Here is a 26,230-nt window from a genome sequence, read left to right as displayed (position 1 = left end):
AGAAAGAGGGACCTCTTTCTTGCTTTGAGGGTTGGTGATATTTAATTTAGTTGATCATCTACAGTTCCTGGGGTGATTCTAGAGTAAAAATGGGATGATCTTTCACTGACCATGAGAGGTACGGACATCATGGAATTCTGGGGCTTGGGTATGGTCATCCTGGGAAGGGAGATCAGTTTAATATATGCAGCGAACATTTTTTCCTTTTTAAAAAGATTTTATTTTTTTTTTAGAGAAAGGGGAAGGTTGGGAGAGGGAGAGAAACATCTATCAGTTTGCCTCTTGCATGCCCCACAACTGGGGGCCTGGCCCGAAATCCAGGCGTGTGCACTGACCAGGAATCAAACCAGTGATCTTTCAGTTTGCAGGACAATGCCCAGCGCACTAAGCCACACCAGTCAGGGCTGCAGCAAACATTTTTAAGGGGAGAATAGTGAACAGTCAAACCAAATCCCTACACACGTGGGGCTCATGTTCCAGCCAGGAACTGTAATTCCATTGGAGATGCCAGGGCAGTGAGAGCTATGAGAGGAATTAGGACATGAACAGATAGTCATGGGAGCCATCCCAGAGATAAGGAAGTGTTCCAGCAAAGATGGAGCCACATCATTCTTTAGGACCTCATCTCCGTGTTGGAAGTCACATGGCCTAATATTGACACTACTGACTGAAACAAGCCTAATTACTAGGGAGGAATGGCAAAGAATTTGTGGCCATGTTTGAAACTGCCACAGATGGGAAAGCAGTCCGCTCATCTTTAGTGAACTTCTCACAACAAATAAATGTGACATTTCAGGATGAAGTGATCTCATTTGAGGACATGGCTGTGGACTTCACTAGCCAGTGCTGGGAACCGTGGGGAAGCCATACCCCAAGAAAATCATTAGGACTTGGAGGAGCTGCTGACCTTCTACTTGGAGAACTGTTCCGTCTCTCTAGGAAAGGCTTCAACTCACATGGTGGGAAGGCAGCAGCACCCAGATTAAATTCTTTAACCCTGGATGTTTTCCTGGCTTGGAGAAGCCAAAAGTGCCATGATCAGATTGTGGGAATGACTGAATGTGATATAGCAGCCATGAGCTCTGTGTCTGAAGAGTCTGGGGAGGGCAGCACTCAACCAGTATCTGTTGAAAATAAGTACTTTTGACCTTAGAAAGTAAGTACTTAGTATTTACTAAGAAAGTAAGTACTTAGTAAGTAAGTACTTAGTACTTACTTTCTAAGTACTTAGAGGCTTAGAAAATGTTTTGAAATATTATGCGCAATTCAAGAGAACAAAGTGGAGCCATGGAGCAAGGGATGGAATTGGTTGCAGGTTGTAAGTTGTATGACATACAGAATTTTAATGCTATCTCATGTGAAACGTGAAAATCACATACATGCCCTAGTTGTGTCAGCATCTTGTTGATTAACTTGGTGACAGACATTGGATCATCCCTCTCTCAAAGGAGTCCCTTGGGAAAAGCCGAAATGTAAAGCAAATGAATGTGCCCAGGAGGCTTGCCTGGGGATTCCAACACTCTAGGCATCCAAACCTTGCTCTCAAGGTTCCGTTCCCTGCACTTCACTATATCTTTTTTTTTTTTATTCTCACCCAATGATATGTTTTTATAGATTTTATAAAGAGGAAAGGGGAGAGACATGGAAATGAGAAACATCTATTAGTTGCCTCCCGTGTATGTACCCTGACCAAGGATCGAACCCACAACTACCTACCATAAGGAATGATACCCTGCTCACTTGGAATTTTGGACTGGAGGGGCTGTGGCCTTCCACAGAATCTGTTAGATATGAAAGGATTTATTTAAATAAAAATACACATGAAGATTCTGCCACAGAAATACATGGTTTATTTATCTTCCCTTTTCATCCTTGTTCATACACAAATACTTTACCACAAATATAATATCAGTGCATACTTTTTCATTATAAGCAATTATCAGATTTCACGAATACCACTTTTAATGATCAATATTATAACTGCAAATCAACTGAGTAAAAAGTTAAATCTGTTTTTCCAGCAGTTATATTTATTATCAGCGACACCCCACCAGTTAATTAGGGGCAGTCTCCCTGGTTGTCCTTTGGTCTCACGAACATCATCCTTCAACACTTTAAGTCCCCACCACATTCATTCACGTTCTGATGCAGGACTGGGTTGAAAAGGCAGCATCTCTTCAACAGGCTTTAGCACTATGAGGTAGGTATTTCTTCTTGCATTTCACCCCACTGTGCGTCTTCCGATGCCCTATGAGGTGTGAGCTCTGGGTGAAGGCCTTTCCACATTCGTTACACGTGTAGGGGCGCTCCCCAGTGTGGGTCCTCTGATGCCTGACAAGATGGGAGCTCTGGCGGAAGGCTTTTCTGCAGACCTGACACTGGTAGGGCTTGGCTCCAGTGTGAGTCCTCACATGCTGGGAGATGGCAGAGCGGTCATTGAAAGTCCTCCCACACTCGCGACATTTAAACGGTCTCTCTCCAGTATGAATTCTCTGATGCTGCGTGAGGGAGGAGCTCTGAATGAAGGCCTTCCCACAGTCCTGACACACGTAGGGCTTCTCTCCTGTGTGGATTTTTTTATGTACAGAGAAGTATCTTGGGTTGCAGAAAGTTTTACCACATGCACTGCATCGGCAAATTTGGCTCCCCTTATGAATTCTTGTAAATGTAACCTGTTGGGTGCTCTGGCCAACAGTCCCACAACCACTGCTTTCCTTGGCTTTGTTCCCTTTGCGGCTCTTCTGATGGATTTTTTCATGGGAATTATGTATCACTTTTTTAACCCCACGCTTGCGCAACTGTTTCTTGGGTAGAGTTTTCTGGAGTGATACATGACTTGGGTTAAGACCCGTGTCTGCCTGGGAGCTGGGGCTTTCACAGTGCTGCTTCCGAGAGAGGGATTCTACCTGAGTCAGGCCCACATGTTTCAATGCTGTGTCCTGAGCTTCTGGGGCCCTACCCTGCAAGGCATCTCCTGAGGTAGAAGACAGGGCCTCGGCCCTTGAGGGACTGTCCACTTTCCGGTCATGGGCTGGTTCTGCCTCAGGAATAGGAGACTTTGGGGTTAACTCTTTGCTTTCCAATGTGTTCTCCCACCCTGAAAAAAACCAAAAGGTGTGGATTCTGCACAGAGAAAATGCTGAAAGGGTTGAGAGTATGCCATAATTACTTATTCAAAAGCTGGGGTTTTTTTTGTTTGTTTGGTTTTGCCTCCAAGTACAGTCTTTTAACTTGGGGAGAGAGAATGAGAAAAGCGGGTAAAGCAGCAAAGCAGGGAACACTGAGCTTGGAGATCAAGGACTGGGCTGAGGGCTGGAATTTGTCTAGCTCTACAAAGTCCTGTGTTGCCCTCACACACCTGCAGGGTGGATAGGTCAGTCCCTCAGTGGACCTCAAGATGCCTCTGTCCACACAACACCCACCCCTTCAGGACCACAGTGCCAGTTAAAGGCCCTGGATGGAGCAAGAGACTCTTAAGGGAAGGCCCTTTCCTTAAGCTGGGCCCAGAGTGGGGGAAATCATGAACTCAAGGTCCCTGTGGCATCCCTGGTCTGTCCTGGGATGGTGGAATGCCCAGTGTGGGCAAGGCCTTACCCACAGAGACCAGGTGTCTGAAGGTCTCCAGCATCACGTCGTGGTATTCAGTCCTTTGTGCTGGGTCCAGCAGATCCCATTCTTCCCTGTTGAAGTCCACAGCCACATCCAGGAAGGTCACTGGTTCCTGCAATGACACATATTGGGCATCCAAGGAAGTCAGGAAGTCATCCAAGGGGACAGAAGGCAGGCCAGCTGGGATATCCTGGAAGACCTTGCTGTGCAGGGAGGGGATGTTTTTCCCTTGGGGGTTTGCTGGAAACACTGACTTGGAAGAGGTCCAATAGGTCTCTCACAAAACCAGCTTAAGGCTGGAGGCAGAGTCCCTACTTCACTAAGAGCTGAAAATACTACAAGCAACCTGCCTCTGCCAACCCACACCTGGGTCCAGCTCACCATTCCCCACAACTCTCCACAGGAGTCCCACTGATGGGCACAGCCCCCACCCCTGCCGTATGGAGAGACAGGAGCTGCTGCAGTATGAGGCTGTCCCCAGGCAGCTGTGATCGGTCCTAAGGAAATGACAAGAACTGCAGGGAAAAGGGAGAGGCCTCCCCACTGCCCTTTGCCTGGATCTGGGAGGCATTTTGCCCATCACAGGCAGAGCCACAGATGGTCTGGATAGAGACCTCCCATCCCCTGAGAGCCACTGAATACAGCATTGCCTGGAGCCCACCACAGAATGCTCACTACATGAGGGACAGCAAGCACACACTGGTGCTTGGGCCAGGTGTAAGCAACTTTCAGCAGAAGCAGCCCTGACTAATGCCACATATACACAGTGGCTGGGTCACACTATGTGAGCCTCAGTGGCCCTATTTTGTCTACACCCCAGCTCTGTGTTATTCTGAAGCAAACCTCAGACTCTGTTTCAGTCATGAACACCTAACTATTCATTCTGAATGACAAGGGTTCTCCTGCTCTTCATGCTCATAAATTTCAGGTCTGGCCTGGAGGCCTCAGGGTGGGCCCACTTCACAGCAGATGCTGTGACCAGAGCAGGAAAGGGTGATATTTTCTACACACCTCAGGTAGTGCCTTTGATGGGTAAGTAGTCTCCTTCTCCTCCTTTTCCTCCTGCTGAGCTGTGGTCTCCAGAGAGCAGGTGGGGTCCATGTCAGGCAATGCTGGGAACAGACGTCAGCACAAGGGGTAAGCTGGGTGTCATTAGCACAATGGCAGCCCATGTCTCTCCGGGATCTACAGGCCTCCTCCTCTCGTCTCCTTATCTTAATTTTTTGGGGGATTTGTCCTCCCCCATTTTTTTTTTTTAAAATTTTTTTTTTAGAGAGAGGGAGAAAAACATTGACGTGCGAGAAGTACATCAATCAGTTGCTTCTTGCACGCCCCCAACTTGGAACCCAGCCTGCAAGCCAGGAATGTGCCCTGACCAGGAACTGAACTGGCCCCTCTTCATTTTGCCAGCCGGTGCTCAATCCACTGAGTCACACCAACCATGGCTCACCATACTCATCTTGATGGGAATTTTACCAAGTATCTTCCACCTTAGGAAACAGCTCTGCTTGGCCTCACAGCCCCTCTCAATTTCAGCTTTCCTTACACATCCACACATGGTCTGTGGGTTTCTGAAATGATGAGTCCACCCTATCAAGGGGCACACACAATGTGGCCCAGGCTGGCCCAACCGGCCACAAAGATGGATCAGAGACAAAAATGAGGCTAAGCAGAGCCAAAGAAACTTTTGGGGGGAATGTTTACAAGAAATTCCATGCAGGGAGGCCCCAAAGAGAGAAAACCTGCCTGTGGGCTTCAGGACAATTCTCCAATCTCAGGATTCCTTAACCTAATCATGTCTACAAAGGCACTTTGGAAAATAACATATTCACAGGTTCCAGGGATGAGGATGTGGACAGCCTAGACTCAGCGAAGAGGAGACACTGCTCCCTCCACAGCGGCTTCTTACGGATGCCCTGGCCCCTGCACCCCACCCTCTACCTTGGATTCCACCCGCCACCAAATTACAAAAGTCTATCAGTCAATCATTTGTTGGTTCAAGAAATGTCTTCTGGGCACCCACCAGATGCCAGTTGGGGTGTTGAGGTGAGCAAAAACATGTCTGAGCTCCACAGAACTTAGCACAACTCTGTTGAGAAACCAGTCTCATGGAGTCAGCTCCCAAATGCAACCCCCCCAGCTACCAAGGTCACGCCTCTCAGCATGGTCACAGCTCAGGGTGGCCCACAAGCCACATGCTACAACCTGGAGAATCCTGGAAGGTTCCATCAGATCCTGCCACCCTCCCTGGAACTCAGGAGTCAGTTCCTGATACATTAGAGTAACATTTGTCAAGGGCCCTGCTAGCCTGCCCTGTGCTCCTTGTGGTACAGACCTACCCAGCCTCTGATTCTGGAACATAATGACAGGTCCCATGTGGGCCTGGACAGGGGATGCTTGCCTGCCTGACACATCTGTCTTGCTGCCTCTTGAGCTCTGCTCTGCACCAGGTGTTGGCTACAGCAAGTTGGCTTCCACAGGCCCCACTGCCAGGACTTCCAACAACACCTGTCTCATACACATTCATTTGCCAAATTCCCATCTTTCCTGCTAGACTGAAGGCTTGCTGAGCCCATGAGTTCTGTGTTCCTTGGTTACCATTTACCCACAGCTCCCACCAAATTGACGTTAGAAGGCACCCAGGGATATGCCACTGTGACTAAAATCAGGGTCTCTGCTGGCTCCTGGGGGACAATGAAACACTTCATCTGAGAGCTTCCATCAGAGGCCTGAGGATGGAGGATTCCTTACATAATAATGCAGTGCCAGGGGCCACCCAAGGGTTTTGGTAGCTGTGAGGTGGGACCTGAGACCTTCCATTTACACAAATGGGTCCAGGAAAGAGACCATTCTCAAAGGCCTTGATTTAGAGGTAACAGCAGGCTTGCTAGCAAGGAAGCGCCTGAAGCTCTGATCCAGGAACACATGGAGAAGGCAGATGCCCTTGGTGTAGATGCAGTAGGTATGACTGCCCCCATCCTCCAAGATGCCCCCACAAAACTGTTTCCCAGCCCACACTTCCACTGCATGTACCTTCCTCCTCAGATATCCAAGTTACATCCTCCACCAGGGCTACTGCCTCCTGGCAGTCTTCTGGGTGCTGTGACTCCACCCACACGCGGAGCTTCCCCGGCAGCGTGCCCAGGAACTGCTCCAGCACCAGCAGCTCCAGTATCTGCTCCTTGGAGTGTGCCTCGGGCCGTAGCCACTGGTAGCAGAGCTTGCGGAGCTGAGACAGAGCCTCTCGGGGCCCTGTCGCCTCCTCGAAGCGGAACCCCCGGAACCTCTGGCGTGCAGCCTCAGAGTTAGCTGGATGGCTGCCCGGTGGCTGAGTGGGCTCCCGGAGGACCTCTGGGCTCAGGCACTCATCTTCGGCGTACAGGGCCCGGATCCGGGCGTTCCGGGAACGAGCTACCTCCTGGTTGAGTGTGAGAACTTCGACAACCTCGATCTTCATCAGGGGTTCCTCAGCAGGAAAAGGGTCCAAATGAGGGTACAGCTGAGTCTTAGGACACTCTGAAAGTCAAAAGCAGAGCAAGAAAGGTGACGAGGAAGTGCATGGAAAGACGTTCAACATCATTAGCCACCCAGAAAGTGCTAAATAAAACCACGTGAGATACAATCTCACATAACAGGATGTGAACAACATGAACTAGGAAGGTTATTGCAGAGGAAGGGTAACAACTGGTGGTGATGAATTGGACGGCGACTCCTCAAACAGTTAAAACAGTGCCCTGACGGGGTTTCTCGGTTGGAATGTCATCCTGCGCACTAAAAGTTTGTGTGCTTGATCCCCAATCAGGACACTTACTTAGACTGCGGGTTCTATCCCTAGCTGGGGTGTACCTGAGAGGCAACTGATTGATGTTTCTCTCTACCTTTAATGTTTCTCTTTTCCCCTTCCTCTTTCTAAAATTAATGAAAAACATATCCTCCAGTGAGGATAACAAAAAGGAAGTACCGATACATGCTACAGCATGTATGAATGCTGACATTATGCTATGTGAAAGAAGCCAAACACAAAAAGCCATATATTATGTAATTTCATTTATTTGAAATGTTGAGAGTCCTTGGCTCCATTTTCCCTCTTACTCCCCGCTAATAAACCCTGCTCCTTAAAAAAAAAAAAAAGTTGAAAATATACAAATACAAAGGAATGGAAAGGAGCATTTTTGTATCTTTTTTTTTTAGCAGAAAATGTTACAGGTCTCATTGTCACCACTGCAATAAAGTTAATGTGATGGAAGGAAAACCTGTGTCTCAATGTAGCTAGCTACATTAACAGTTTCTGGACACATGTACAAAAACAGTAGCCATTTTCATCCAGAAAGAGGCTGGAAAGTAGTGTTTTTTTAAGGAAATTATTTTTTAAATTTATTGAATTAATAAACTTATTAATTTATTGAAAAAGAGGGGAAGGGAGAAAGAGAAATACCAGTTCGTTGTTCCACCCACTTGTGCACTCGTGGTGGATTCCTCCACGTGTCCTGACCAGGGATCAAAAGCACAGCCCTGTCATGTAGGGACGACGCTCCACCCACTGACCTGCCAGCCAGGGACAGACTGGTGGTTTCAGGAGATGGGGGATTTGGGGCTAATAACTAATGAATATGAGGCTTTTTTGGGGGGATGATGAAAATGTTCTGAATTTAGATTGTAGTGACGGATGCTTGGCCTTGTGAGTCCAGTAAAAGCACTGAATGGTACACTTTATGATATGTAAATTACCTCACTACAGCAAGGGAAAAAAGAACAAGAGGCAATAAGGGTTGAGAAGAGACCTGTGACGCCGTACATGCCTGTTGCCCACAAGGGGAACAGAACCTGATCCTGCCTCCCCGGGGGCCAAGCCTGAGACTGTCTGGGCAAGGCAGGGCTCTGTGGCCTAGTATGGCATCCACGAGAGCACCCACTGAAGAGAACCACAGGACTGCTCTGAAATGCTAAGGAGGGTGCATAAAGCAATAGGAAACAAGGAAGTTCTCTCCAACTCCAAGAAATAACAATTCTAAAAGATTTAAATACTTAAAAAAATACAGTATACATGTGCCCTGGCTGGTATGGCTCAGTGGCTTAAGCACCAGCCTGTGAACCAAAACATCGCTGGTTCGATTCCCAGTCAGGATGCATGCCTTGGTTATAGGCAAGGCCCCAGGTTGGGGGTATGAGTGCAAGAGGCTACCAATCAATATATCTCTCACACACCTTGCTTTCTACCTCCCTTCCTCTCTCTCTAAAACCTTAACAAGAAAAAAACACAAAACATCATGATTTATAAGTATAAGCCCTGACCAAGTGGTTCAGTTGGCTGGAGCACTGTCCCATGCACCAAAAGGCTGCAGGTTCAATCCCTGGTTGGTGAGTACACAGGAGGCAATCAACTGATGTTTTTCTCTCAGAAACCAAAAAACAGCCCTGGCTGGTATGGCTCAGTGGATTTAGTGCCAGCCTGAGGACGGAGGGGGTCACCAGTTTGATTTCCAGTCAGGGTACATACCCGAGTTTCTGGCCAGGCTGATGGTTGGGGGCACACAAGAGGCAACCAATTCATGTACCTCTTGCACATTGATGTTTCTCTTTCTCCCTCCCTCCCCCTGTCTAAAAATAAGTAAAATAAATTAAGAAAATAGTATATATTTGGTCATCTGAATGACCAAAACATACTTCTGATATGTATCAGGTCTTCATCCACAGTTCTTGGCTCACAGCTCCAGGTGTCTTGTTCTGTTAATGAGGTGACTTTTGGGAGGCATGTGGGGATAAGGGATATTTGCCAGGAGACTAACCATGTAATTTGAGGGTTGAAACTTTCTGTCCCACCTCACCCTGCAAAATCCCCAGGAGGGGAGAGGGGCTGGAGATGGAACCAATAGCCAGTGATTAATCAATCATACCTATTACAGTGAAGCCTCCATAAAACCCCAAAAGGATGGGATTCAGAGAGCTTCTGGGCTGGTGAAGATGGGGAGGTTTTGGGACAGTAGTGACCTGGACTGGGTATGTTATTACCCTCTGATGAAGGGGTAATTTTTTTTTATAATGAAGGTACTTAGAAGTAATGTTTCTGAGTTCTGTGGGCAAATTAATTAGTCAAACCCCAGGAGTGGGTTGTGGGAACCCCTGATTTACACTCAGTGGATTAGTGTACATAGTGTACAGGTACAACCTGGAATAGCTTGGCATTCTGAGTTAGAAAAAGTGGTTGGCACCTTCACTCCATAACCAGTTGGTCAGAAGCACAGAAGCCTGGGCTTATGGCTTGCATCTGAAATGTGTGCGTACACACTGGAGCTGGGGAGGCCGAGGGCTGCTGACTTGTAGGACTTAACCTGTGGAATTTGATGTTATCTCTGGGAAAAAGTGTCAAAATTGAGTTGAGACTCTGCTGGTGTCTGAGAATTGTTTGTTGGTGTGGGGAAATGTACCCCTTCCCGGGTGGAATTGGTTCTGGGAACAGTTTAAACTGTAAATAACATGTTTTGTGATTAATTCCTAACTAGATTTGTTTTAAAAACAAAGTGTGGCTGACCTCAAGAGCAAATAAGCACTATCATCCTTGAAATTGTGAGTGTAAGTGGTTAACACAACTCTACTTGGAAAGGAACTTATAGCATGGACTCAAGCCTTAACAAAGAATACCCTTGTACTATCTGCAGGTTAATCCACTCATGGTCTGAGAGCTACCTGGAGATGAAGATGGATGCAGACAGAGAAAATGAATATTCAGAGACAAAGGCCAGACCACATTTGAGAACAGAATTGACATATAGCAAGGGGTCTTGGTTAGTGCTCTCCAGTTTGTCCTTTTTTTTTACACCCCCCCAGCCCATAATCTCTGACCAGAACCTTCCCATTCTTTATGTGAGTCGCCCCCCACACCCCCGTTCCTGCCTTCCTTACAGTGTCTAACAAACATAAGATATGCTGGCTGAGCCTCTTGCTACAAGGGCTCTGACTGTCCACGTTTTGGTGGTTTCATTTCCGTAACACACATTACCTGAACAATGCTGGAAAACACAGTTCACAAAAACCGTGAATGATTCCCACAGAGGCATTAAAAGCCACATTGAATAAAAAGAGAGTATTACCCTAAGCGCAGGCCTGCGAACCAAAAGGTTCCTTGTTCCATTCTAGTCAGGGCACATGCCTGGGTTGGGGGAGCACAGAGACCAATCCAGGTACCTCTACAACGCTGAAATTTCTCTTCCTTTCTTCCTCCCTTTCCCCTTTCTAAAAAAAAAAAAAATCACATTTATTTAATGTCATTATTACAACACAGGAAAGCTCCTGCGTGTGAAATAAAAAAGGACAGAAAGCCGCTATTCAGGAGCAACTGCGACTGCTTAAAAAAAAAAGCGCTCTAGCTGCTGTGGCTCAGTGGGTTGGGCACCCGCGGGGTAATAGAAACGTGGCTGGTCTGATTCCCCGTCTGAGCACGTGACTGGATTGCCAGCCAGGTCGCCAGTGAGGGAGGGGTGCGAGAGGCAACAAATCGGTATTTGTTATTCTCTCCCTTCCCCTTTGAAAAAAGAAATCTTTAAAAATAAAGTCAAGGCGATGTTAAGAGAAGCGGGGCATTTCTCATTGTCTGCATCCTTCCAGCACCTGCTGCCTTTGCAGCGCGCATTATCAACAGGTGCCAGGAGACCGGGGTTTCAGAATGTCTTCCGCTCTTCCACGTGGTGAAGCCGAGTAGAGGTTACACACTGCCTGCGGCCGCAAGTTCCGCCAGGCGCTAGAGTATATCACGACTCGACTATGGCATACTACAACTCCCAGGAACCTCCGCGGTGCGGCTTCGGCCCGCCTTGTCTGACAGTTGCTCGCACCTCGGTGTAGGTTTGAATGACCAAGTTCGGCGGGTTGCCGGGCGCTAGTCCCCTCCCACTACTTCCAAGTCAGCGCCGGGTACAGAGGCGGCGCAGGTGGAGCTCTTGCGCACACCTCCCAGATCCGTGTCCCTTTTGGCCGCGCTGGGGAGAGCGGTCGCCTTTCACCACAGCAGGGCGCACCGGCTTCCTAACCCATTTCATCTTCTTCCGGTCCCCCCTCCCCTTCTCGTAGGGCGTCCTGTTCCCCCTCCTCCCAGCGTCCTTCAAACCTGGTTCGTTTTGGTTGCCCAGTCTCAGTCGCACAGACTTTACAGGTGCTGCGGTCAGCCAGCGCGCCACCCAGGAAGTGAGCGGCTCCGCCCCGTACTTGTCCAGCGCCCGGTGATTCCGCCCCAGGTTGGCCTTGGGCGCAGCGGGTTGCGCAACACACGTGACCTACGCACCTCGCAATTCTCGGCCATCGCCGGACACTCCTGCTCGACAGTGTTTTTCCCCCTCCTTGGTAAGAATGACAGACGTCTGACCTGTCACTTCTAACCTCTTCTCCCAGCAAGATCTTGAGTGTTTCCTTTGGGTCCTTTCGTAACTCACTAATAAACACCTGCCATTATCTTTAGAATTTAATCCCCTACAAATCCTTGTTCTTTAGGATTTCTTGGGTTTATCCCCACCCCCAAATTCCGGATTTTAAAGTGTAGTTCATTTTTTTTCTTTAAGCAGACGCTGGTAAGGCTTAAAATTCCCCCTGAGCCTAGGGGAAAGCCCAGGACAGGGACCTGACATGTGCCCCGCGCCGCCCCATACAGGATTTGGGCAGGTCGCCTCCCTAGGGCTTAGTGCTGGGCCATGTACCATTTGAGCAATAACCATGCATGACACTTGAAAACAACCTCCCTGGTTGGTGTAGTTCAGGGGATTGAATGCCGGCCTGCAAAGCAAGGGGTCACTCATTCGATTCCCAGTTAGGGCACATGGCTCGGTTGAGGGTCCCAGTAGGGGGCGCAAGGCAACCACACATTGGAGTTTCTCTCCCTCCCTCTCTAAAAACAAATAAAAATATTTAAAACAACAACAACAACAAAAACCCCACCAACTAAACCCTCCTTCTCTGTATTGCTTCATAGCTCCCTAATTTGTACATATAACTCGTTTTGTACTCTGGCTCATCAGAGGGATTTTTATTTAGTGCCTCCTCCCTTAAAATAACTGCTGGGTTCTTTCTATGGTACTCTCTATCTTCCTGCCCCCACTCGGTTTCTGATTTACTTACTTCACCTTTAATTTAGTTTCTCTTCTTATCCTTGGGGGCAGCAGGGTGCTTTTTCAAAATCTTGCATTGAATGCTTGCTGAAAAATGTTAACTCTTCCTGTTTTAATCCACAGAACCTTTCTGAGTTTGGGTGTCAGGAACTCTGCCAGTCCTTAGGGTGCTGAGAGCCCAGCACCTGCAGGTGCAGTCTGACACAGGGTCTGCAGTTATCATACTGAGTGCTAGGCAGTAAAATCAGATGGGCCACAAGCCTGGAAGCTGGTGAGTGTTATTCTAGGCACCTGTCCTCTAAATGGCTCTCTTCCACTGGACCATCCCAAGTCGTCTAAAGTAATGTTTACCAGTAAAACAGAAGCTCTTAAACTCGCCAGCTGATGGGGAAGTGGATCCTCACTTCACTGGGGTAGAGCCTGACTGACTGACCCACTCCCCTCCCTCCCTAGGGCTGCATAAAATAATCCCTAACGGTTGCAGCTCCAAGTACAGATGCTCCTCAATTTAAACCTCATAAATCCATCATAAGTTGAAAATATTTTAAGTTGAAAATGCATTCAGACTTAAGAGGAAGGGATTAGCCAAATACATATGCGTAACTCATGGACACAGACAACAGGATGGTGATGGCCAGAGGAAAAGGGGTCAGGGGATGGAGTTGAGTAAAGCTGGGAGAAATCGGGACATCTATAATAGTGTCAATAATAAAAATAAAATGCATTTAATACACTCAACCCATTGGATATCAGAGCTGAGCCCTGACTACCTTAAACGTGCTCAAAATACAACATTAGCCCACAGTTGGAGAGTTAATCTTGAGTTTCATTTCAATCGTAACTACCTTCCAATTCTTACCAGAAACAGCAGACACAGACAGGGGTTCTGTAGGCTTGAAGAGATGGGAAAACACAATATATCTATACAATGCTGGCAACACAGTACATTGTAGTGTTGGTTTTTTACCCTCGTGACCATGTGGTTGACTGGCAGCTAAGGCTTTGCCACTGCCCAGCAACTCTAAAATGGTACTATACCCCCTGATCACTAGCCTGAAAAAAGGTAAAAATTTGGAACATGATTTCTATTGAAAGCACATTGCTCTCACACCATCATAATGTTGAACACCTGTGGGGGAACACTGGTCCTGGCTTTCAACCCACCAGCTGACTCCTGGAGAATTTGAGCAATGTAATCCACTGACCTGCAACTCCCTACTTCTCTACTGGATTGTTCAAATACTAATCTTTGGGCAAGGTTTCCTTACCGTAAGTGGTCAGGTACCCAAAGCTAGGTCCAGCTTCCAGTACAGGCTGATGGGAGCTGCTGTTTTCTTCTCTCATGTTCTTTCTGTCTCTCCACTGATTCTCTTCCAAGGTAAGCTGGCTCCCTAACAGTGCAGCTTCCTAGTGAACACTGATGACTAACCAGGTGTACTGAGGCTACTAGTCCAAAAATAAAATGACTGCTTAACACCTCCACTAGACTTCTAAGGCTGCCAACTGGGTCTTATGCAACAGAAAACCCTACACCAGGCCCAGAGAAGGGTCTGGTAAAGGTTTTGATGACCACCTTTGTATCAGTCTTTGATCAGTAATAGTAACTACCATTTCACGAAAGCTCCCCAGAACCTGGACTTCACCACAGTCCCAGTAAACAAGTGTCCAATATTCACACAAAAAATCCACGTTGGGAAAGGCCAGGAACTCTGCCCAAAGTCACACAGGGAACACAGCAGCTGGGATCCGAACCTTGTTCCTTTGTGCCCTTTACACCAACTGGGACTTCCCATAGCCACCATGTTACATTTTCTAAGATGTGCCCAAGAGTGTCTTGTCCAGAAGTTTTCAAACCTGCCATCCACCTGTCTAGTAGTCTTTCCCAACATCTTCCCCATCAAGCTCTCGGCTTGGATGTCACCTCCTCAGCACTGTCTTCCTGACCAGTCCTAAACTATCCATGCCTCCCCACTGTCCCCAGCATGTCCCATTGTTTTATTTCTCTTGATAGCACTGATTGCCATTTCAAATTATCTGGTCCTTACTGTCACCTCTCCATCTCTAAAGCAGCACTGCCCAGGGGAACTTTACAGAAGTGTTCTAGATACACATTTCTCAACACAGTCAGTAGCTGCAGGTGACCAAGAAACAATTGGGAAGATGACCAATTTGATCAAGGAACAGACCTGGTATGTTCACGTTCGCTGGTTTAAAGTCCACCAGCCACACATGCTCTGGAATGAGAGAGACCCCACATGACAAGCCTCACCACACCTGTAATGGTGCTTGGCACTTTGTCAAGTGCTCAGGTGCAGTATTTGTTGACTCAATATGGGTAAAGACTTATAGCCTTCTGCCTGGACTTTCCATTTCTGTCAAATTCCAGAAAATCTAGTTAGCATTGAAACTGTGTCCTGTATGTAAATTATCATGGGAGGACTGCTGCTACAAAGGGCCCATCTGCTGGAGAAGTGGCTGGAAGTGTAGGCCATGGCATAAAAGGGGACCTCTGGTCAATGTTTGACCCCGACCAGCTGGGACAGACATTGGCATTCCTGCTCCCACAGGTAAAAGGGTTCCAACAGCACTTCCTTAGAGGCTGTAGGACATTGTCAAGTAAGGAACTCCATACACTTCTACCTTTTGTAAGCCCTCGTAAGTCAACATTTACATCTATTCAAGTCTTCCACTTCCCACTAACAACTTTCTTCAAAAATAGCCTGTCCATTCCTTTATTCTTAGGTACCATTTCAAAAAAGTATTAACAAAACCTTTCCTCCATCTGTATTAAACTGGTTATCCTACTGTAAATCACAGTTACTAGTTTCTCTATTATTTTGTAATCTGTCATATTTCCAAAATCCTTACTGTTTTAAAAGTTTAGTCTTTTCCTTTTTTTTAAAGGTAGTTATGCCCTGGCTGCTGTGGCTCAATGGACTGAGTGCCTGCCTGTGAACTGAAAGGGTTGCTGGTTTGATTCCCAGTCAGGTCACATGCCTGGGTTGCAGGCCAGGTCCTTGGTTAGGGGTGTACAAGAGGCAACTGAGAGATGTTTCTTATACATCGATGTTTCTCTGTCTCCCTCCCCTCTCCTCTTAAAAAAAAAAGGTGGTGTTACGAACTATAAATATTGTCTCCTCAGTATTTTTAACATTCCGTACTTTGGTATTCTTTTCAGAAAGAACCTGTTAGCATGCCAGTTTCTGTTTTGTCACTGAACTGTTCACATTCCATGGAAACTACCTTTTATCAGAAAGCTGGAAGATATTCACTGCCCAGGTCAGTACTGAGACATAACTGACTGTCTCATAATTACAGGGAGGCAGCACCTCAAAAAAAAATCGAAGCAGTCACAGCCTCTCAGTTTCTACATTCTTACAGTGATAAGAAATCAACATACACTCATATTTGTATTTTACATGTACATTTTTAAAAGGCATCAATAATACTTGCATATTATCTTTACATATGTTAAAAGATATTTTAAGAAATATCTTGCCCTGGCTGGCATAGCTCAGTGGGTTGAGTGTGGGCCTGTGAACCACACGATCGCAGTTCGATTCCCAGTCAGGGCACATGCCTGGGTTGCAGTTACCAGCAGGGGACTCATGAGAGGCAACCACACACTGATGTTTCTCTTCTTCTCTCATTCCCTTCCTCTCTAAAGATAAATAAATAAAATCTTAAAAAAAAAATATCTTACTGTGTATCTTGGAAATTTTTCTTCACGTAGTACACAAAACTGGCTCATTCTTTGTAAAATTGTGGAAAGTAGTATAATAGAATCCACCTCATATGCTGCTGAATATCTATATAATTTCTCTCCTGTATAGGTTTTTAGATGGTCTCTTATTTACTGTTTAATCCAAGTTACACCCCAGAATGGGCTCTTGGATTATTTTCTTCTCCTGTATTTGATTCATTTATTCCTGCCTTGATTCTTATCACTTCTCTTTCATTAGGACTTTTAGAGGTCCCTCCCCCGTCCCCCTGTAAAATGTCTGTGTCAAATGCTTATTAGTTTGTCTTCCTTCATATTCAATTAATAGCTAAGGCATTTCAGGCCTTGAAATTACCCAGGGTACTACATCTGGACATCTGAGAGAGTAGTCCCCAGATAAAAGGATTAAGATTTGCCCTGGCTGGTCTGGCTCAGTGGACTGAGTGCTGCTCTGTGAACCAAAGGGTCACCAGTTCCCTGGGCTTGCAGGCCAGGTCCTTGGTGGGGGCACATGAGAGGCAACCACACATTGACGTTTCTCCCCCTTTTTCCTTCCCTTCCCCTCTCTCTAAAATAAATAAATAAATAAATAAAATCTTTAAAAAAACTCAAAAAACTGCACAGTATGTGATCACACTCTGCCAGGCTGGGTTCATGCTAAAACATAGTTGATAGTCACTCATGATCCTAGACTCTGGGCCCAGTCTCCAAGGATGTGAGCCTCTTGGAGTTTTTCTATCTATTTCATCCTAAGATTTTCTTCATCATCCCTCACCCATACGGGGCTTGTCTTCAAAGTCTCTTTTCTTTGAAGATGTCCTCTTGCCATTTCTTCAATCATTTTTTCACTCAACAGGTTCCTGAGCTAGAGATTCAGTCATTGTCTTTAGCAACTGGGGACCTGTTAGTAACTGAAATACAGATCCCTGTTCTCACCCATGTTATTTAATATTTGCTCCAGATGTTCAGATCAGATCACAGAACAAATTAGGAAAGACAGGACCTGTTTTACTTGTACACTTCTATCTATAGTTCTACATAGTTTGCCTTCTGTATGGCTTACCTGGTGTAAAAATAGGGTGAGGTACTTATTGAGTGCAGTTTCTTCTCTCCAGTAAGGTTTTTTGTTTGCTTGTTGTCAGATGAGGTGAGACCTAGTGCTATGGTTTGCCTGCACAGATGACAGAGGGTCTGCTGTCATAGGAGTCCTCTGATTGAACACAATGAGGACTCCTACTGAAGAGCTTGCCAGTGGGGTCTGTGGCTTCTGAAGCCTTCCTAACACTGACTACATTCTCAGGCGCTGTCTGTAAGATTAAACAATGCTGAGTAAGAGCTGTGCATGAAACCTCTTGGCTTCAATCACATTCCCATGGCTTCAGAGTTCTCAGAATTACTTGGTCTAAGAACTTTTCCATAATACTACATTTTTTTGGTCCAGTATGAATTCTCTCAAAACTGGCTGAATCAGACCAGAAGCTTTTCTGGCTAGGATCATATTTCTGGGATTTTGCCCTTGTTTGAGTTTATATGTTGAAAAACTCATGAAAAGGACTTCTCCATTCAGGGTCTCTGCATGTTAAGTCTCCTGTGTGAGCCCTGTCTTAAAGTAGGCTAAAATGAGCTGAAAATGATTTTTGACACTAAACACTCCTTTAGTCTTGTTCTTGAATCCCTTGTATAAAACAACTAACTGATTTTCTATTCCCCAAGGTTGCTTTACTCCCACGTGAGTCCCCTCAGGCTACACAAAGGATGAAATCTAGAGGATTTCCTTCCCACAAAAGGATCTCCTGTTTTTTTCTACTAATGTTACTGCTACTTTGAAAGGTGCCACATTCATATTTGTAGGGCTCATCTGCTTCATTTCTTGACAAGTCAAAAAAGTTAAATGCCCTACAGGCTTCCCTATTATTTTTTCAAAATAGATTTTGAAAAACAGTTTCTTCAGTCCACTGGTTTTCTAATGATCAGATCTAGATTATGTGTCGTGTTTTACCTGAACCTCACAAGGCAATACTTTAAAAGAACACTATGTGATGGCTGAAGACTGCATTCCATCAAATATTTTTCCACATTCCTTATCATCACATCTTTCCAAATCAATACCTAGTTGAAGATGAAAGCCTTCTGTCTGAAGTGTTCACCATTTCCTGCTACTTCAAACAATGCCCGTGCTACCAGTTTTGCTATCCCAGGGAGCCAGAGAGGCCTAGCTTTCCATTCATTCCCAGTTCTCTGCATGCAGCACAGGCCCAGCTACACCAGTGTTTGGAGTGAGAGACCACTGCAAGAGATGGTTGTCTCCTCTAAGGTCAAGCATGCCATTCCAAACAGCTGTGATTCCCATATTTCTATACACTGCTTGGACCTCCTCCTGAGGTTCACACAGGTGCATTCAACTGGCTTACAGATGTCTAAGTCCCCTCTCATTCATACCTGATTGCCAGAATGGCTCAAGACATGAGACAGTTCCAAACTCTTGAATCTAGGCGAAGAAGTTACTAAGGAGTTCTTTGTACTACTCAGATAACTTATTTAAAAAATTATTTGAACATTCTCTGGCTGGCATAGCTCAGTGGATTGAGCGCGGGCCTGTGAACCAGAGGATCGTGGTCCAATTCCCAGTTGGTGGAGAGAAACATCAATGTGTTGTTCCCTCTCGTGTGGCCCCCACTAGGGACCTGGCCCGCAACCCAGGCATGTGCCCTGACTGGGAATCAAACCGCAATCCTCTGGTTCGCAGGCCCGCGTTCAATCCACTGAGCTACGCCAGCCAGGGCTAAAAATCTTAAATTATCTGAACACAAGAGAAACATAACCTCTATTTCCATCCTTCAAAATTCTAGAATTCTATCAGACTCCTCCATATGACCACGTAATGTCCAAAATTCTTCTTTACTGTATTTGTAAGTAAGATGTTGACACATATAAAAAAAAGCATATGTAGTAAATACACGTGTAAGGAAATCCCTGGAAGCCTTTACCTAGAAGAAACTGACGGAAGCCTCCTCTGTCCTGTACCCCCTGGCCAATTACTCACCTAGTCTCACAGAATCCACCCATGAATGGGGAGGAGCCCCATGTTTGCTTCTCCCCAACTCTGCTGATACTCGCTCAGGCCAAGTATCATCACCTCTTCCCTGGATACTACCACAGCCCCTGTATGCGCTCCCATCTGCCCTACCAGTTCTTTTTTCACGAGTACCCACAGTGATCTGTGAAAAGCCACACCACACCTGCTCAATAGAAACCAAACTCCCCCCACAGTGGAGGTCCTGTGTGGTCTGACGAACTGTAGTTGCATGTCATTACACCTCATTACTGCTCTCCACTGACTCATTCCCTGAATGTGCCAAGCCTGTTCCATTCTCAGTCACTCCAAACCGTGTCTCCATGCCTAGAAGCTCTCATCACCACTCTTTAATGTCTGCAGTATACTTTTTTTTTTCTTTTGGGAACTGGCTTCAGCCTCACCCCTCAGTGTCTCCTGACCACCTCCCCACTGCTTCCACTTTACACCATGCTTTTTCCTCAGTATTCACCACTATTTGTCTGTGTTTACATGGTTATATCTGTGCAACTTACTTGTAAAAGGCTGTCAACTACTAGATTACAAAGCCTACAATGGCAGGGTCTTCAGTTTACTACCAAAGTGTTTAGTATACTGCATGGGACACAGGAGGGCTTCGTGAGGGAAAGAAGACACAGTGGGGGGAAACTTCACATAAGGACTCTAACAGAGCAGAGATGAGTCAAGCATTGATCACCTCAGGCACAGCAGACAGAAGAGAGTATCCTGACAAGCACTCCTGCCCATCTCTGCTACGAGGCACCACCCCTAAATCTCCCATAACACGGGATGTGCAGAATCATAGGCACCCAACGTCTCCCATGGCAGCTAGATTCAGGAAACTACTAGATCAGGCACAAGTGCAGAGCTATAAGGTTTGGTCCCGAGGGACATGGACTTAAAATTAAGTTCCAGGGAAGATGAGACACACACTGCCATAGCTAGAGCCACAAAGACTGGAAGGCACATTAGGAGGTTAGGTCAAAGAAGGGGACAGGGGTAACAGAAGCCATGGTGGTTTGTCCAGTGCTTGTGTTGCTGGGGATCTTCCAGGTGAGGTAGAATTCAGTGACTTATGCTCTTGGTTAATGCAGGGAATTAAAGAAATGAATTTGAATATGGAAAACAAAACATTAATGCTGAGTCATCAATGCTGAAACATGGTGTCCAGAAAAAGAGGGCAAAGAGTCACGGGAAGCCCAGCCTCTATGCTGTGGCAAACATCATCACCAGAGACGAGCTGATTTCACAGCTCATACTGCCAGAAGTGGGCAGTCCAGCATCTCTTGTATTAAAGCTCAGAGAACACAGGAAAGTGAGAGCATCCCAAGTTTTCTCTAAGCCAGCACACTGATACAAAGGACGACAAAGACAGCAAACACAAATATAAACCACTCCACATCCCCAACTCAATGTATGAATACTGATGTAAAAGTCCTAAAAAATGTCATTGGATGCCAACATCACATTACAACAAGGGTGCCTGTATGTTTATAACGTCACTGTCTTAACTATTCAAAGGAGAAAATCCCTATGGTCACCTTGGAAGGTTCTGGAGAGGTAATTGGGGCTACTGATTTTCACTTATTAGAAAGCACTACAGAATTATTTACCTAGATAAAAACTGATTTAAACCCAAGCAAAATTAACCATCATGCTCATCAAAATCCAGAAATTTCCCCGTTTCAGTTAAGAGACCATGCATTCTTCAAATTCTCAGTTTTACAGTGTTTTGGAAGAACCAGTTGTGATTGACATGTTTACATGATCTCCCAAAAGAAGAAAAAACACTAATATGACTGCCTACTTTATGCTTGCTGATAAAATGACTTTGTACTGAGAAAATTAATGAGGTACCAACTTAGGTACCAACAGTACCTAAAAGGCCTGATAAAGCAGTGAGGTCAGATCCCTTTTCATACCTAGTGTCCTATTATGCATCAAGAGATTGCTAAATCCAATCAAATGTAATTCATACTCTAATAGGATTTTCTCAATGAACCCTGCTAAGCTGATGGTAAATTCCATCTGCAAATCAGGTGGTTGAGAATAGCTAAGAATACATGTATCTAATAATGAGAGGAACTATCATTTATCCAAGTTTGTTATAAAGTTAAAATAAGTACTTATAAAGCTGCAATTAAGTACAGTAATATGGTGTTTACTCAAAGACAGAGATCAAGGGAGAAGAGGCCAAGGAAGCCTACAATCTATGATGACTGTGAGAATTTAGTCCATGATAATGTTTCAGTAAGTAAAAGAACCTAGTCAAAAAATTGGTACTAAAAGAACTTGTGCCCAACACCAATTGTTCCCAACCTTTTTGGCACCAGGGACTGGTTTTGTGGAAGACAAAAGGACAGATTTCAAGGACTGGGGGGTGAGGGAAATGGTTTGGGGATGATTCAAGAGCATTACATTCAAGCTCACCTCCTGCTATATACCGCCCAGTTCCTAACAGGCATGGACCAACACTGGTCCACAGTCCAGACAGCAATTTATTGCTAGCAGATTTTTAGCTTACATCTTTGGTTGATTCTGAAGTTCTATTTCTAGAAATCCTACCTACAAGAAAAACCAACTTGAATGTGAAAAAAAATCCAAGGAAATTTTCTGCAACTACTTGACTCTCCATCGAGAAAAAAAAATTGTGGATTATACTGAATCTGTTATAATGAAAACCTATCTGTATTAAGAACACCCCAATAATATAAACATGTACCAGATGCTCAACTTATGATCAGGTTATGAAACCATCCTAAGTTGAAAATGCAGTTAACCAGCCTACTTTAAACACACTCAAAACACTTATATTAGTCTACGGCTTGGTAAAAATTATCTAACACAAAGCCTACTTGATAATAGTATTGAGTATCTCATGTATTTTGAATATTGTACCACATATGGAAAACAGAATGGTTATGTGGGTATTGCTTTTACACCACCATAAAGTCAAAGGTCGTTATATTGAACTATTATGTCAGGGACAGTGTATTTGTATATGCGTATGTAAACACGTTAAAAAGAAGTGTGGTCAGAGACACACACCTGTTGGTGTGTGGTGATTACACGAGGGGAGGGTGGGTGACAATGAATGGAGCAGAGTGAGAGAACCCCTACTGCCAATGTATCACCAGCAACAGGTTCACGTTCATCCAAGGAGCACATCCACAACCCTGAGGCCAAAGGAAACTGCGGAGCTTGATTCAGTGTGTGTGTAGCCACTTATCACAGCACCCCACCTGGGGTTTCCTCTTCTACCTTCTCTGTTGAAGACACCAATCCTTGACCAACCAGTCAACCCCTTCCCTGCTGGACTCCCGTGTGCCTGGTTCTCACCTGAAAAGGTGTCTTGAGGAATTCCTCTCTCCACCGACCAGAGTTCTTCCTCCTCCTCTAACTGAGATACCACATCTGGCTTGGAAAGCTGATGTTCTGCCCAAGGGAAAAAAGAAAGGGCTTGGGGGGGTCTGTGTTCGGAAAAAAATGCTTTCCTGTCATGGCACATGCTACTGTCCCCTAGAGGAACACCTCTGGTCTAGGGCAGTGATGATAACCCCCCCAACACCTTTGCTTTCCTGGACTCCCTTGACGATAAAGGTGGCAGTAGGACCCATTCTGGCCAGCAAGTTACAAAGGGAAACGTCAGTGGAGGCCATAGGGCTTTTCCCTTTTTGCTAAATGTGACAGCTCTGAAAACAGCACTAGCCTGGGTAGCTGCCCCCTCCCATTCCTTTCTGCTTTTAACAAGGACGTGATGCTTGGGGCCACAATGATGCAGTTACTAACCTAAGAATGGAAAAGTTCACACCAACCAGAGAGATGGAAGGGATCAGGGTCTATGATGATACTCCTGGGCTGTTGGACACTGACACCATGTCCTCTGGGATTCTTGTGACCACCTCCTGGTATTAAAGGCCTCTGAGGAGTGGACTATGTGAAGCTCCAGAAGTGACATTTGAAGGTACATTTTTCCCATGGGTACAAAGCAAAGCCCTCTTCCTCAAGCTCCAGGGCCTTGACCCTTGTACTCTGATCCCTGCAGCCTGAGCCCAAGCAAGACACACACTTCAGTGGTACCACATTCGAGCAGCAAAGCACAAATCTTTATTTACACAGAGGCCAGCCTTACCCACTGAGACCAGGTTTCTGTAGTTCTCCAGCATCACCTCTCTGTATAGGGACTTGTGTTCACGGTCCAGCAGTCCCCACTCCTCTGGGTCAAAACCCAAAGTCACATCTTCAAAAGTCACTGGTTCCTAAAATCCACAGGTTCCGGTTCAGCCAGTGCCAGTCATCACTGACAGGACGAAGGTGACTGAGAACATCAAGCCACAGTCTACAAGGTGACCTGAGTAGGGGTCCCATTATGTGTTCCTGAGTGTCTGACACTAAGCAAACCTAAGCTTGACCCTATTCAGATCACAGCAAGGAGAACATCACGTGAAGCTGAAGAGGGTGCTTCATTTCATGTAAACCTCCGAATTACATATTAACCTGAGGATTGTAACACTTATGTTGGTGTGTACCTGTCCTCCTAGGGGATTCCATGAGCTGAATCATCACACCCAAGCTTTTAGCCCCCACCCACTGCCTGTGCTGCTTCTACTTTCTTCACCTGCCAAGGATTCACATTTTCTCCTAGTGGCTGAGCTCATGTCACCTCTAACTTTGATGCCAGAGTAGCTGTTGAAATCTAAATGTGAGTCTGATCCCTGCTCAGACCTGTCAGTCTCCCCTAGGTTTGAAAAATTAGAATCTGCCCCAGCCAGTGTGGCTTCCATAAACCTCAAGGTCATGGGTTTGATTCCTGGTAAGGGCACATGCTCAGGTTTTGGGTTCAGTTTGGATTGAGGAGCACAGAAGACTCACATCGATGTGTCCCTCTTTCTTCCTTTCTCTCTAAAGTCAATAAACATACCCTCGGGTGAAGATTAACAATTTTTTTCTTTAATCAGTAAGTGAGAATTCCCTGTAAGGGTCTCTAGGGTAACCACTCCCTCGGAGAGCTAAGCAACCTGCGGCTTGCCCACCCAGCAGGGTCTCTCTTGCCCGCCTCCATCCCTTCGCCGAGGCTCTAGGGCCTGGGGGGCATCTATGGGAGGGTGGCGTCCCACCACCATCCGGCCACCCACACCCGAGACCCAGGGACCTAAAACTCAAAGGACTCTACTCACATGGAACCAGGTCGTCGGGAGCCCGGAGGCCATACTTTCTTCTCCGATGGGTCTTGGTTGAATGAACAAAGTCCTGAGAGAATGGAATTTGGAACGTAGGACGGAAGTGAGGCCTACACTTAGACGTCTCCCTCCCCTGCCCGGAAGCCGGCCCGTCAACGGGAAATGACCAATCCACCCTCTCTCCGAAAACGTCCTGACAGGGTAGTTAGTCTCCACCTCCTCCGAGAAACCTGGAGGCCCTTTTACCGGAGCTACACGAGATCTCCTCCCACGTTCCTCATCCAGTGTCATTTCACTCCGGTCCTTAGTCCTCCCACGCCCCGGGGGGTTGGCCAGCCTACGCCACAGCAGGAGGGAATGTCTTTTTTCCGTGTCCCTGTCACCCACCACTGCGCCCGACCCAGCCCCGCGGCGAGAGGAAGGCAAGCAAAGCAGGAACCGCATAACCCCCGACGGCCGGAGGTTTCGCGCCGTACTCACCGGCGCGCGGCGCACAATGGCGCCGGTCTCTCCGCGGCGAAGTGCGTCACCGCGCCCACTCGGACTACAACTCCCAGGCACCCCCACTGCGATCCGCGCCAAGCCGCTCCCAGGAGGCGGCCATCTTTTCTATCCATTGCTGGGCGGCAGGCGAAGCCTTGGGAAGACTGTTCTCACCCATGTTCCCCTGCGGTCCCGCGGGGCAGGGAAGCCTCGGTTGGGGCAGGCCTGGCCGCAAAGCCGTAATCCCTGCGTGGGTGGTGACGCCGGCCGGAAAACAGTAATGCCCAGCCAGTAGGGCTTCCAGGCGTAGGGTGAGCCGGAAGTGGGAGGAAGGGAAGCAGCGGAGTAGAAGGGTGTGCCGGAAGTTCTGGGTGTGTTAGATTTTGTTGGTGGGGAATGGGACTGATTGTGACATCCTTTGGAAAGAAAGAAGGGCGAACAGAACCGGAAGTTTTGGGGGCGTGGCTTTCCTTCAGCCTATGGGAGGAGGCGGGGTTACTATCTCACCAAGTTACTGGGATTGGAGGAGGGGAGGGCAGAAAGTGAGGGCGGGGCTAATGTCCTCCAAAGTTCCTTGAAGAGGGAGTAAGAGAACGGACTGGGGTGGGGATGGGGGGTGGTGCTAATGTGCCTCCAAGAGTAATATAGCGAAAAGGGGCGGGACTGGGAGGGCAAGAAGTGTGCTGGAGACAGGACTAAAATCCGCCTGACGTTTTCCGGGGGAAAGCCGAGCGGGGTTTTCCGGAAGTGTGTTATCCAAACCTTGTGAGGGGATGAGGGACAGGCTTCAAAGTCTAGTGGTGTTGCGGAGAGAAGGCCAGGGTTAATTGTGACCTGGGCATCAGGGTTGGGGAGGGTGGGTGTTGTCAAAGATAAGCCATAGCTGGACAGAAGTTAGAGCGGTGAAAATAGATTTTATTCAATAAAAATGTTGAAAAGGGATGAGAGTCTATGATAGAACTGGGCTTAATTTTGAATACAACCAGGACAAGTAGGGGTTTATCACAAAGAGCGAATTGGATTGGGAAGGGGTGGGGCAGGATATTGGTGGATATAAAATTGCGAAGAAGAG

The 26,230-nt window shown here is 46.6% G+C and overlaps 1 protein-coding gene and 1 non-coding gene across 8 annotated transcripts; both read right to left on the bottom strand.

Moving 5' to 3' along the window:
- Positions 1 to 1,839: 1,839 nt before the first annotated feature.
- Positions 1,840 to 25,475, bottom strand: ZNF274 (zinc finger protein 274). Of its 7 annotated transcripts, none has more exons than XM_037148448.2 (8): positions 25,156 to 25,475; positions 24,673 to 24,745; positions 23,628 to 23,754; positions 22,835 to 22,930; positions 6,643 to 7,125; positions 4,621 to 4,721; positions 3,595 to 3,721; positions 1,840 to 3,097 (listed from the first exon to the last, which is right to left on the bottom strand). In XM_037148448.2, the coding sequence occupies exons 1-8, from the start codon at positions 25,290 to 25,292 to the stop codon at positions 2,178 to 2,180; spliced, it is 2,064 nt and encodes a 687-aa protein (XP_037004343.2). In that variant the 5' UTR covers positions 25,293 to 25,475; the 3' UTR covers positions 1,840 to 2,177. The 7 variants fall into 7 exon arrangements, with proteins under 7 accessions (XP_037004343.2, XP_037004345.2, XP_037004346.2 ...); XM_037148450.2 differs by lacking the exon at positions 25,156 to 25,475 and adding an exon at positions 25,063 to 25,148; XM_037148451.2 differs by lacking the exon at positions 25,156 to 25,475 and adding an exon at positions 24,922 to 25,056.
- On the bottom strand, positions 7,805 to 7,945 carry LOC119051639 (small nucleolar RNA SNORA1). Its single transcript, XR_005082965.2, has one exon. It is a non-coding gene; the product is annotated as a small nucleolar RNA SNORA1 (small nucleolar RNA).
- Positions 25,476 to 26,230: the final 755 nt, after the last annotated feature.

This window comes from Artibeus jamaicensis, unplaced genomic scaffold (genome assembly GCF_021234435.1).
Source record: "Artibeus jamaicensis isolate MK-2021 breed Jamaican fruit bat unplaced genomic scaffold, CSHL_Jam_final contig_723, whole genome shotgun sequence".
Lineage (NCBI taxonomy): Eukaryota > Metazoa > Chordata > Mammalia > Chiroptera > Phyllostomidae > Artibeus > Artibeus jamaicensis.
Note: the sequence above shows the minus strand (reverse complement) of the source record. Positions and strands in the feature narration are given on the sequence as shown.